General features: G+C 33.3%; 1 protein-coding gene across 1 annotated transcript in view; it reads right to left on the bottom strand.

Annotated features, from left to right (window-relative positions):
* The window catches only part of LOC135195700 (nuclear factor of activated T-cells 5-like), a gene marked incomplete in the record, with an annotated part of 221,671 nt that overhangs the window by 95,919 nt on the left and 110,752 nt on the right, over window positions 1–15,000 (bottom strand). The window contains 1 exon segment of the mRNA XM_064222099.1: window positions 9,122–9,312. Coding sequence (XP_064078169.1) covers window positions 9,122–9,312 — 191 coding nt within the window.

The following is a 15,000-nucleotide window of genomic DNA, read 5'->3' as shown; positions in this document are numbered from 1 at the left end:
TTGCGGTGCGCAAAGTTTACATATAAAAGTCCAAAAGCGCAAATAATGAAAAAATCATTGCTAGTTTCCAGTAATAATAACAAAACGAAGTTTCTGGTTAGATTACAACGCAAATTCCAAGTAACCAAAGAGAGACATTATCCAGTAATTTGATCAGAGAGAGAGAGAGAGAGAGAGAGGAGAGAGAGAGAGAGAGAGAGAGAGAGAAGAGAGAGAGAGAGAGAGAGAGGCGTCTTCCGACGCTCCGAGTTAAGGACAGAGAAGTGTTCGTTTCGTTAAACGGCCTCTGACTCATGCCAGTAAATGTTTTGTTGATACTAATAATATAAGCCTATTTAAAGATACGTTTACTTTAATTAGTCTATATGATACGTAAATAGTAATCAACTGTTCTTGTAGCCCTCAAGATTTGGCAAAATCGAAGTATCCAAAGAGAAACATTATCCAGTACACTGGAACCTTGACATACGAATTTAATTTATTCCGTTACCATCGTCGTATATGAAAACAGTTGTAACTCAAAGCATTTTTCCCCATTTAAAATAATGTAATATGTATTAATCCGTTCTAGCGCTATGAAACCACACCTAAACACAGCTAAATTACACATAATATACACAATTTATACACAAATAAACGAGTAATAACACACACAATAAAAAAAAGAAAGGAATTTTACTTATCACAACGAAAGATGACGCGAGGCCAGCAGGGGGAGGAGGTAGGGAAGGGTGGCAGGGAACGATTTGCTCTCTTTTTATTTACATATGTACACTAATAACTACGTAATAAACACAAATGAAATAACATTGCTAAACTAATTTTTATTTATATTTTTTAATCAGTTCGTAGTTTAGAAATAATGGTGATGCCTTTGGAAGGTTTTTATAGCTTCCTTCTACTTGATGATCATGGATATTGTAGAAGGATTTTGACCATACTCATTTGCCAAATCAACGATACGAACGCCACGTTCATGCTTTGGTATAGTTTCATGTTTTGCTTCCATCGAAATCATTTTCTTGGGTTTTTTCTTATCACCTGCTTTGTCTTTAGCTTTGGGACCCATGGTTAATAATAAAATAGACAAAATAACACAAAAAATAGGCACAAATACAACGAACTAAACAACGACGTGTTAACAATGCAGCACCAACAAACAGACTGAACGCCATTTATCGGTCGCCTATACAACTATCACATCGTAAAATTGTATCTCAAATATTTCGTTGTATATCAAAGCATATATTTTCGCAAATTTTCTGTTGTATCTCAAAACAATTGTATATTAGGGCAATCGTATGTCAAGGTTCCAGTGTAATTTGATCAGAGAGAGAGAGAGAGAGAGAGAGAGAGAGAGAGAGAGAGAGAGAGAGAGAGAGAGACGTCTTGGCAACAATAGTCTCGGGGATTGACGTAACGTTTATTTTCTGAACAGATAGGACAGAGAAGTGTTGGTTTCATTAAACAGCCTCTGACTCATGCCAGGAAATGTTTTGTTGATACTAATATAGAAGGCCTATTTAAAGATACGTTTTTACTTAATTAGTCTATATGATACGTAAATAGTAATGAACTGTTCTTGTAGCCCTCAAGATTTGGCAAAATCACTCCAGGTTATACATAAAACTTCAAGAATGTAGTGTCACCAGAGGATTACAATAGATTTTACCTTCAAGAACCATTTTTTCATCTTTATGAAAATAAAAACTCCAGGTTGTACATAAAACTACAGGAAAACAACATGTAGTGTAACCAAAGGATTACAAGTAAGGTTTTTATAACTTTTTATTAGTTTAAGACATATTTCCAAACGTTGTTCCGGCTTACGACGATTTTCGGGTTACGACGCGTCTCAAGAACGGAACCCCCGTCGTAACCCGGGGACTGCCGGTACATACAATATTATTGGATACAGTGAAATAATGTATAACCTTTTAAAGGAGTTATGGAAAAGATGCATAATTAATAAAATAACACCATGCATTTTTCGGAACAGTGGCGGACAAGAACGAACATGAAAAAACATCCCCTGACAACGTGGAGCATAGCTACAAAGGCTGCCTTAATTTGTATCTTACGTATTTATGTACAAAAATGAAAATACCTTTACGTAATATATTATCATACACATTTTAAACATAAAAGCATAAACATTTAAAAAATTAACACATCGATCGCAAATTTGCACTCTTTTTAACTCTATATTTTTGGAAGAGCGGCAGACGGCGGCATACAAGAACGAACATGAAAAAACATTGTAGTCGACAACTTGAAGGGCAGTTTCCAAAGTTGCCTTTTTACCATATTTCTGCACAAAAATAAAAATACCCTAATCGTAATACATTTTCATACACATTTTAAATCTAAAAGCATAAACATTTATAAAATCTACACATCGATCGCAAATTTACACTTTTTTTAAATAGATATTTTGGGAAGAGCGGCAGGCGGCGGTTCACAAGAAAGAACATGAAAAAACATCGTATTTGATAACGTGAAGGGCAGTTTCAAAAGCTGCCTTCGTATCATATTTCTGTGCAGAAATAAAAATACCTTACACGTAATACATTTTCATACACATTTTAAATATAAAAGCATGAACATTTATAAATCGACACATCCACAGCTAAATTTGCACTTGTGTAACTCGATATTTTCGGCATAGAACAGCGTCAGAGGCATATATTTTACTCTAATACCTACATAATAACTCTCAATAAAATTTGTTAATATAATTTGCATAACCTTTATGGTCTGAACGGCATTTCTACAAATGTATGAACTCGTTAGACAACGGCGCTAGCGGCGCTGTTAACTGAAAATTGTGCCGTAAAAATACCTTTCAAATGCCTTATTTTTCTAATGAATATTTTTGACTGATTCGCCGTTGAGCGATTCCGCCGTTAACCGCCGGTCGCCTGTATCTATATTTACTATAGCGAGAGAAAATGTGCACTGATGTGTTTAACTAAGGATTATTAGTATCATCAGGGATGAATATTGGAGCCCCTATTATGTTTTGATTTAGTTTGTATTCAGAACTGACCAATTACTGGTTTCCAGTCAGAATTCCACCACTTGAACTTATTTGGGCAGCATTAGCATCCTCTTTCACTTTCGGGTTGCAGGATGCAGCACTTTTATACTTTTGAGTGCACTGGACTAACTAAAATTCCTTTTCAGAATCATGCATCCTGTCCCTCATACATTGCCGTTCCCTGGCAATGACATTTCTGGTGTTATTCATAATTTCCTTATGGAATTGACCAAATGCCCCAAGCTAAAGCTTTTAATGTTATAGACACAGGTAAGAAGAGCATTTCTGTTATTGGTCTTTCACATGTACAGCTTCGATCATAGTTTTTCTTTCTTATTAACCCTTAAAACGCCGGAGCGGTAAACTAAAAAAAATGACTCCCGTATGCCGGAGGGGTTTGAGAGTGAGCGCGTAAGCGGAAAAAATATTTTTTTCAAAAAATCACAGCGCGCTTAGTTTTCAAGATTAAGAGTTCATTTTTGGCTCCTTTTTTGTCATTGCTTGAAGTTTAGTATGCAACCATCAGAAATGAAAAAAATTATCATTATCATATATAAATAATGCGATATATGATAGCGCAAAAACGAAATTTCATATATAATTGTATTCAAATCGCGCTGTGCGCAAAACGGTTGAAGTAAACAACGTTACTTTTTTTTTTCGTTGTAATGTGCACTAAATTGCGATCATTTTGATATATAAAACACATTGTAAAAAACAACGATAAAAGCAACACAGAGAAATATTATCACAAAATAATGCATGAATTCGTAACGCGCTTACGTAAACACATATTTTTTTCAAAAATTCACCATAAATCTAAATATTGTCCTAGAGACTTCCAATATGTTTCAGAATGAAGACAAATGATTGAATATTACTATACTGTAAGAATATTAGCTTACAAATGCAGTTTTCGACCATATCTGACGAGCTAAAGTTGACCGAATGTCGAATTTTTATATATATATTTATTTATATGCAATTATTTCGGAAATAAGAAAAGCTACAACTTTCAAATATTTTTCGTTTTATTCTACATGAAATTGCGCACATTTTCATATATAAAACTCTATGAAATGCCTAATATGAAACGGAGCAAATATTCCGAGAATGGGACTTACGCATTTCGGAGATTTGTGGTGGAGAATCCGCCGCAGCGGAAGGGAAGGAAAGTTTTTTTAAAAATTCACCATAAATTTAAATAATGTGCTAGAGACTTCGAATATGTTTCACGACTGAAGATGAAATGACTTGCAATATTACTAGGACTGTAAGAGTTTGATCTTACAATTGGCGTTTTTCCGACCATTTCGGTATAGTCAAATTTGACCGAACGTTGGTTTTTTTTTTCTATTTATCGTGATTTATAGTGCAAATATTTCGAAAATGAGAATAGCTACAACCTTCAACTATTTATTGTTGTATTATACATGAAATTGCGCACATTTTCATATATAAAACGTTATGTAACGGCTAATTTAAAATGGTGCAAACATTACCACAATCGCACGTATGATTTTTTCGGAAGAGTTACCGCGCGGACGTAAAGAAAATGTTATTTTTTTCATAAATTCACCATAAATCGAAATATTGTGCTAGAGACTTCCAATTTGTTGCAAAATGAAGGTAAATGCTTGAATATTACTAGAATATAGCGTTTTAGCTTATAATTGCGTTTTTCGCCTCATTTCGGTAAAGAGTCAAAATTGACCGAAGGTTGAAAATTTGTCACTTATCATTTTTTATATGAAAATATTTCCAAATTGATAAAAGCTGCAACCATGGGTTGTTTTTAGTTGTATTGTGCATGAAATTGCGCACATTTTCATATATAAAACTTTATGTAACGGCTAATTTAAAATGGTGCAAACATTACCACAATCGCATGTATGATTATTTTCATAAGAGTTACCGCGCGGACGTAAGGAAAAAGTTTTTTCATAAATTCACCATAAATCGAAATATTGTGCTAGAGACTTCCAATTAGTTGCAAAATTAAGATAAATGATTGAATATTACTAAAATATAAGAGTTTTAGCTTACAATTGCGTTTTTCGACCATTTCGGTAGAGTCAAAGTTGACCGAAGGTTGAAATTTTGGCACTTATCGTTATTTATATGAAAATATCTTAAAACTGATAAAAGCTACAATCATGAGTATTTTTTGTTGTATTCTACATAAAAATGCGCACAATTTTAATATATAATACTCTATGTAACGGCTAATTTAAAATGGTACAAAAATTATGTCAAAGTGACGAAATAATTTCAGAGATGTGTCACAGATACTTTTTAGTGCGGCAAGAAAGAAATTCGCGCCTGCGCGCCTGCGTAACGATTGTAAACAAAACAACACCTTGATCCGTGAACTCCCAGCATCCCCCAAGGCGCGTGATTCAAGAGTTTTCGGCTAGTAGGCCTAAAAGTATTTTTCCGCGAATTTTTAAAAAAACTTTTGTATGTCGACGTAAAATACGTCCAGTCGGCACCAGAGAGACAAAAAATGTCGACGTAAAATACGTCCAGTCGGCGTTTAAGGGTTTAATTAGGCATTTACTATAGGGAGAGAAAATGTGCACTGATGTGTCTAACTAAGGATTATTAGTATCATCAGGGATGAATATTGGAGCCACTATCATATTTTTTTATTTAAAGTTTTGTATTCAGAACTGACCAATTAGTGGTTTTCAGTCAGAATTCCAATACTAGACCTTATTTGGGCAACACTTCCATCCTCTTTCACTTTCAGGTTGCAGGATACAGCACTTTTATATTTTTGAGTGCACTGGACTAATTAAATTGCTTTTTGGAATCATGCATCTTGTCCCTCATACATTGCCGTTCTCTGGCAATTACATTTTCTGATATTATTCATAATTTCCTTATGGAATTGATCAAATACCGCAAGCTGTGTATCTCGTTTGGGGAAGCTTGCATATTTTGACGGAGCTTCAACAACTGAACTGTAACTGCCTGTTACCGAAGAGGCCGAAGTCTTGGGTAAGTTACAATACCCCTCCAAAAATACAGTTATTCAAGATCTTCAGCACTGATAACTGCACATGGGGATAGAATTCCTTCGAGAAGGTTTCTCTCATGGCTACCTGAAATTTGTGTCCCTTATCCATCTGGGTTCAGCAGGGTCATTTCAGTGGCAATGGCCACTTCATATTCAATAGTAAGAATGTAAAAATTTCTCTACTTCATATGTGGGGTTAACCACATAGGTACTGGGGACTGATTTTACTGGGTTTTGCCCCAAACATAAATCTTGATCTGAGAGAAAAAAAAAAAAAAAATAAGTGTTACATATCTGCTGCCAGAGTTTTGTCAGAAAGATATAAATTCTCCATTTTGCTCCTTTTCTTAGTCCTACTGAAGTCTAGGAATCACTGGGACAGCTTAAAATGAGCTTTTCCATCATTAAAACTTGCTGCCAGTAGCATATTACAACTCTGGTACATGTATGTCGACCAAGCAAATTTTCATTGTTTTTTACAAGACTATACTCATGGCAGTTGGTATATGCCATACCCACTGGAAAAAAAATGAACCGAGTAATCTGATGCGGAACACTTGAACTGAGGGTCCTGAATAATGGCAGCCCTGTGGTGATATAAACCAAATTGTATTTAGAACCTAATCTATATTAAATTATTAATGAGGGACACCTCTGTAGTTCCTCATACAGTTTCCATATTGTAATAGATTCTGTTGGAAATCTATGTTAACTTAAGCTATTTGAGGTTTAAGGTTTTTTTCTTTTTTCCTTTTTTTTTTTTGTTAAGACTACTTCTACTGGTAAGATATTCCCTTAGAAAGGGGGTTCCTACTTGATCTGTTAAAGCTACAGTCTATCCTGGTTTTATATCACCTTTAAAGATATAGGCTGCATAAAAACTTCACTATTATGTAGCCTTACCAATAGGCTACCGTATCAGTATCAGCCCCAAGTCGCAACAACTGTTATTCAATTATACCTAGGATAATGTTTATATTCACTTATAGGCTACTTGGGCTAAACTACCACTCAGGACACCAAAAATTGGATGTTTCCTAAACTGTTCTCTCTTAGCCTAGTATAGGATACATATTCCTTGATCCAAATTATTCTAGATCAAATGTAAAGGCCTTATAAAAGCAAAATGTTAACTTTCATGTAACCTCTTAGGGTAACATTATGTTGTCTAACCAGCATTGTTTATATCTAGACCTAAGCTATTTGGTCTAAAATATATATAAAACATTAACTTTCTAATGTGAAACTTACTGATGTAGTGACTCGATAGTTAGGCTACCACCTAGTAGTAGAGGTTATTCTAATCCTGATTAATTCATTCACCTTTAAAGATATGGGATTAACCCTGTGTAATTTGCAGCCTTCAAGTTAATATCCTACCTCATAGTATATTTGGTTTCCTGTTTTTGGTCTACTGTATAAACACAATAACTTACTAATGTGAAAACCTATACCTAGCCTATTTAATCACCCATAGCCTAACTAGTTATATGCTTATATGAAAGGATTTACTTTTATTAATAACAATATAATAATAATTGTGGAACATTTTTTATATAAAACTTCTAAATAGAATGATAAGTTCTTCAAAATTCTCATCTTCTACAAATAGTTAACAATCATAATGAAATATGAGAAGCACAAACGTGTGCCGTGGAAAAAGCCAATTTAGTTTTTCACATACCATAAAATCCTTGTTCCAAGGTCTAAACTAAAAATGTTTAAACTCGAACTTAAAATGACACACTGAGTTTTCAACTTAGATGTTTCCATGAATTTCAGTAATGAAATCAATGAACAAAGAACAAAATTTTGGAGCTAGCCTAACTATCATAATTGTAAGAAGCGCCGATGTGTGCGGGCAACAAAAGCCAGTTTATGGTTTTTCACACACATAAAATCATTGTTCCAAAGTCTAAACTAAAATATCTAATGGGAATTTAAAATAACATTAGCTTTCAATTTGAATGTTTCCATTAACCTCTGTAATGAAATCAATTGGTGAAAAACAAATTTCTCGAGCTAGCTTAAACGACCATAAATCGTAAAATGTGTCAACAAATGCTGCCGAAAAATAGACAATTTCCAGTTTTTTACGAACAATAAAATTATTGTTCTACAGTCTAAACTAAAAAAAACTTGTAACTGAAACTTAAAATTATGCCCTTAATTGAATCAAAGTGGAAAGATCAAAGTTCTCTGAGCTCTGGTTTGTTTACTGACTGGAAAGGGAATGGTGGCTTAGTAGGATTTTGGTTGTATGTAAACAATATCATGATGTGCATGCATATTACCACTTCTTCTTCTTCTTGCAGTTTTTGACATAGGTAAACTGTGTACATTAGCATTCGCTGTGGATAATAGGAAGTGCTCTCTTATCCTGGGTCCATTTAACTCTATCACGAGTTATAATGTTTATCGTTACGACACAATGCCTGGCCAAAAGACCAGACAAGAGAAAGGGTAACCCTTGAGGACGAGACAGTGACTATACAGTAAAATAAATGAATGAACATGAAAAACTTAAAAACACAGTAATTTCTGAAATAAACAAGTTGAAAAAATCAGAATAACCACTATGCTGTAGTAGACAAAAACATGGTACTTTAATAGTACACTGGGATGAGTGAACGACTGTAGTGCATCAGCCAAAACTAAGCCTTCAATTCATAACGGTGTGACCTTAGTTTCATAAAGTTTAAGAAGCATAAAAATGAAATAAATATATTTTTTTTTATTTGCGGATTTTATTTAAACATCTATACACAGAAAATGTTGCCAATCAAAATTGGGGTGTTTTTGACAACAGGCAATATGCTAACTGTTTCTTGAGACAAGGAAAATAATAGATTTCATAAATCTATCTTTATGGATAGGAACCCACAATAAATTGAATGAAATTATGCGAAATCATGAAAACATGGAAAAATGGAGATTTTACCTTTTATTCCTTTTAGATTTTATCTAAATGGAAAAATACTAAAGATACAAAAGTGATGACTGTAAGACTGCAGGAATTTATATCTAACAAAACAAGGAAAAACTGCTAGTAAACTTACGGGCTGTAAAGTGTCCTTCTCTGGTATAGCAGTTTGTTCCCATACTGGTTGAGATTTGGCTCCAGTTTCTTGAAAGATAACCACAGTATCCTTTGAGAAATTCTTGCCAAAAATGAACATTTCATCACCACCAGACACTGGAGAGGATGATAGGGATTTGCGGCAAATCTCAGGCACACCTGGTGGCTGAGCTGTTGTAAGATGATAATAATTAAGAAGAGAATTAATATTTTATGTTAGTATATACAAATATACTACTTCAAATATGATCACAAATAGGTGTAATAATGTATTTCTCCTACTATTACCATTACTATTATTCCTCTAAATACAGTTTACACGAAAATTGGACATGAAATTAGTTGAGCTCTAAAGTCAATTCTCTGTGCCACTCGGCAATAAAAATATTTGCTCACTTGCAAATGACCCATAACATAAATATCTACTAATTCTTGGTAAAACAAAATTATGTCTTAGTTGCACCATTAAAATAATAAAAGCCGAATTTCAATGGCTTGTCAAATTTTAGTTATTAACCTTCTTACGCCGACTGGACATATTTTACGTCGACAATTTTTGTCTCCCGTGTGCCGACTGGACGTATTTTACGTCGACTTACAAGTTTTTTTTTAAAATTCGCGGAAAAATACTTATAGGCCTACCAGCCTAAAACTTTTGAATCACACACCTTGGGGGATGCTGGGAGTTCACGGATCAAGGTGTTGTTTTGTTTACAATCGTTACGCAGGCGCGCAAGCGCGAATTTCTTTCTTGCCGCACTAAAAAGTATCTGTGACACATCTCTGAAATTATTTCGTCACTTTTGACATAATTTTTGTACCATTGTAAATTAGCCGTTACATGAAGTATTATATATGAAAATGTGCTCATTTTTATGTAGAATACAACAATAAAATACTCATGATTGTAGCTTTTATCAGTTTTGAGATATTTTCATATAAATAACGATAATTGCCAAAATTTCAACCTTCGGTCAACTTTCACTCTACCGAAATGGTCGAAAAACGCAATTGTAAGCTAAAACTCTTATATTTTAGTAATATTCAATCATTTACCTTAATTTTGCAACTAATTGGAAGTCTCTAGCACAATATTTCGATTTATGGTGAATTTATGAAAAAACTTTTTCCTTATGTCCGCGCGGTAACTCTTCCGAAAAAAAACATACATGCGATTGTGGTAATGTTTACACCATTTTAAAATTAGCCGTTATATAAGGTTTTATATATGGAAATGTGCGCAATTTCATGCACAATACAACTAAAAACAACCAATGGTTGTAGCTTTTATCAGTTTTGAGATATTTTCATATAAATAACAATAATTGCCAAAATTTCAACCTTTGGTCAACTTTCACTCTACCGAAATGGTAAAAAAATGCCATTGTAGCTAAAAAAACAAAACGCTATATTCTAGTAACTATTCAAGCTTTACCTTCATTTTGCAACAAATTGGAAGTTTCTAGCACAATATTTCGATTTATGGTGAATTTATGAAAAAAATAACATTTTCTTTACGTCCGCGCGGTAACTCTTCCGAAAAAATCATATGTGCGATTGTGGTAATGTTTGCACCATTTTAAATTAGCCGTTACATAAAGTTTTATATATGAAAATGTGCGCAATTTCATGTAGAATACAACAAAAATAATTGAAGGTTGTAGCTTTTCTCATTTTTGAAATATTTGCATATAAATCACGATAAATAGAAAAAAAAACACGTTCGGTCAACTTTGACTCTACTGAAATGGTCGAAAAACGCAATTGTAAGCTAAAACTCTTACAGTCTAGTAATATTCAGTCATTTATCTTCATCTTGAAACAAATTCGAAGTCTCTAGCACAATATTTAGATTTATGGTGAATTTAAAAAAAAACTTTCCTTCCCTCCGCGTGCGGATTCTCGGCCACAAATCTCCGAAATGCGTACGTCCCATTCTCGGAATATTTGCTCCGTTTCATATTAGGCATTTCATAGAGTTTTATATATGAAAATGTGCACAATTTCATGTAGAAAAAAATGAAAAATATTCGAAGGTTGTAGCTTTTCTTATTTCCGAAATAATTGCATATAAAAAATATATATAAAAAAATTCGACATTCGGTCAACTTTAACTCGTCAGATATGGTCAAAAACTGCATTTGTAAGCTAATATTCTTACAGTATAGTAATATTCAATCATTTGTCATCATTTTGAAAGAAATTGGAAGTCTCTAGGACAATATTTAGATTTATGGGGAATTTTTGAAAAAAATATTTGTTTACGTCCAAGCGTTACGAATTCATGCATTATTTTGTGATAATATTTTCTCTGTGTTGCTTTTATCGTTTTACAATGTGTTATATACCAAAATGATTATTGCATTTTAGTGTACATTACAACGAAAAAAATAGTAACTTGTTACCTTTAACCGTTTTGCGCACAGCGCGATTTGAATACAATTATATATGAAATTTCGTTTTTGCGCTATCATATATCGCATTATTTATATATGATAATGATAATTTTTTTCATTTCTGATGGTTGCATACTAAACTTCAGTCAATGACAAAAAAAAGGAGCCAAAAATGAACTCTTAATCTTGAAAACTAAGCGCGCTGTGATTTTTTGAAAAAAATATTTTTTCCGCTTCCGCGCTCACTCTGAAACACCTCCGGCACACGGGAGACATATCTTTTTTTTTACCGCTTCGGCGTTTAAGGGTTAACATATACACATGTACCATAGAAATTCTCTCATCTCAGTGAGAGAGAGAGAGAGAGAGAGAGAGAGAGAGAGAGAGAGAGAGAGAGAGAGAGAGAGAGAGAGAGAGAGAGAGAGATTACATGAACTTGAGTCGGCAACACAACCTAGTTGGCATCTTTCTCCCCTCCTGTCACATTACTTGACATATTTGACAGCTGTTGGACCCCTGCCGCCTCAGCTTGGCTACCTGGAGTTCAAAGACAGATGAGGGTAGAACAGATTTTCTTTCATTCTTACAAAATTTTATTATTTATAAACTAAAATCTTACTAATTCACTTTAGTATTTTCTTTAATGAATTGATATTATTGCTGTTCACATTAATATTGATATTTGAAAATCAGCAAATCATTCACCTATCATACAAAATCATACATCTCTGTGAGAGAGAGAGAGAGAGAGAGAGAGAGAGAGAGAGAGAGAGAGAGAGAGAGAGAGGGAGAAAGTTATCCTTATTTGAAAGAGTAAAATGGAAAGATTACTGTTGATCTCTTTAACCCTTAAACGTGACTGGACGTATTTTACGTCGACATTTTTTGTCTCTCGGGTGCCGACTGGACGTATTTTACGTCGACATACAAAAGTTTTTTTAAAAATTCGCTGAAAAATACTTTTAGGCCTACCAGCCGAAAACTCTTGAATCACGCGCCTTGGGGGATGCTGGGAGTTCACGGATCAAGGTGTTGTTTTGTTTACAATCGTTACACAGGCGCGCAAGCGCGAATTTCTTTCTTGCCGCACTAAAAAGTATCTGTGACACATCTCGGAAATTATTTCATCACGTTGACATAATTTTTGTACCATTTTAAATTAGCCGTTACACGGAGTATTATAAATAAGCAAATACCACGGGAAAATGATAGTCAGAAATCCAAGCGCTTTCGTCTTTATTCAGACATCGTCATTTTCCCGTGATATTCGCTTATTAATGAAGTCACGTGCATCTACTATGATTTTTTAAGCATGGAGTATTATATATGAAAATGTGTGCATTTTTATGTAGAATACAACAAAAAAATACTCATGATTGTAGCTTTTATCATGTTTGAGATATTTTCATATAAATAACGATAAGTGCCAAAATTTCAACCTTCGGTCAACTTTCACTCTACCAAAATGGTCGAAAAACGCAATTGTAAGCTAAAACTCTTATATTTTAGTAATATTCAATCGTTTACCTTAATTTAGCAACTAATTAGAAGTCTCTAGCACAATATTTCGATTTATGGCGAATTTATGAAAAAACTTTTTCCTTATGTCCGCGCGGTAACTCTTCCGAAAAAAATCATACATGCGATTGTGGTAATGTTTGCACCATTTTAAAATTAGCCGTTACATAAAGTTTTATATATAGAAATGTGTGCAATTTCATGCACAATACAACTAAAAACAACCCATGGTTGTAGCTTTTATCAATTTTGAAATATTTTCATATAAATAATGATAAGTGACAAATTTTCAACCTTTGGTCAACTTTGACTCTACCGAAATGATCGAAAACGCAATTGTAAGCTAAAACGCTTATATTATAGTAATAGTCAATCATTTACCTTCATTTTGCAACAAATTGGAAGTCTCTATCACAATATTTTGATTTATAGTGAATTTATGAAAAAAATAAAATTTTCTTTACATCCGCGCTGTAACTCTTCCGAAAAATTCATACGTGCGATTGTGGTAATGTTTGCACCATTTTAAATTAGCTGTTACATAAAGTTTTATATATGTAAATGTGCGCAATTTCATGTAGAATACAACAATAAATAATTGAAGGTTGTAGCTTTTCTCATTTTCTCACGATAAATAGAAAAAAAACCACGTTCGGTCAACTTTGACTCTACCGAAATGGTCGAAAAACGCAATTGTAAGCTAAAACTCTTAGAGCTCAGTAACATTCAGTCATTTATCTTTATCTTGAAACAAATTCGAAGTCTCTAGCACAATATTTAGATTTATGGTGAATTTTTTAAAAAAATCTTTCCTTCCCTCCACGCGCGGATTCTCCGCCACAAATCTCCGAAATGCGTACGTCCCATTCTCAGAATATTTGCTCCGTTTCATATTAGGCATTTCATAGTGTTTTATATATGAAAATTTGCGCAATTTTATGTAGAATAAAATGAAAAATATTTGAAGGTTGTAGCTTTTCTAATTTCCGAAATAATTGCACATGAAAAATATATATATATAAAAATTAGACATTCGGTCAACTTTAACTCGTCAGATATGGTCGAAAACTGCATTTGTAAGCTAATACTCTTACAGTATAGTAATAATAATTAATTTATCTTCATTTTGAAAGAAATTGGAAGTCTCTAGGACAATATTTAGATTTATGGTGAATTTTGAAAAAAATATTTGTTTACGTCCAAGCGTTACGAATTCATACATTATTTTGTGATAATATTTTCTCTGTGATGCTTTTATTGTTTTACAATGTGTTATATACCAAAATGATTATTGCAATTTAGTGTACATTACAACGAAAAAAAAGTAACTTGTTACCTTTAACCATTTTGCGCACAGCGCGATTTGAATACAATTATATATGAAATTTAGTTTTTCCGCTATCATATATCGCATTATTTATATATGATAATGATAATTTTTTTCATTTCTGATGGTTGCATACTAAACTTCAGCCAATGACAAAAAAAGGAGCCAAAAATGAACTCTTAATCTTGAAAACTAAGCACGCTGTGATTTAAAAAAAAAAAAAAAAAAAAAAAAAAAAAAAAATTTCCGCTTCCGCGCTCACTCCGAAACACCTCCGGCACACGGGAGACAATTTTTATTTTGCCGCTTCGGCGTTTAAGGGTTAAAATACTATCACATATGATTTTTGTAATTACAGTTGTATTATTATTATTATCATTATTATTATTATCATTATAAATACTATTATTTGAAAATATTAATAAACATATTATACATACATGTACCATAAAAATCTCACATCTCAGGAGAGAGAGAGAGAAGAGAGAGAGAGAGAGAGAGAGAAAGAGAGAGAGAGAGAGAGTACACACTCCATCCTCTCCTGTCACATTACTTGATATATTTGACAGCTGTTGGACCTCAGCCACCTCAGCTTGGTAGCTGGAGTTTGAAACAATG

Source organism: Macrobrachium nipponense, chromosome 16 (genome assembly GCF_015104395.2).
Source record: "Macrobrachium nipponense isolate FS-2020 chromosome 16, ASM1510439v2, whole genome shotgun sequence".
Taxonomy (NCBI): Eukaryota; Metazoa; Arthropoda; class Malacostraca; order Decapoda; family Palaemonidae; genus Macrobrachium; species Macrobrachium nipponense.
The sequence above is the reverse complement of the archived record's forward strand: the minus strand, read 5'-3'. Positions and strand labels throughout refer to the sequence as shown.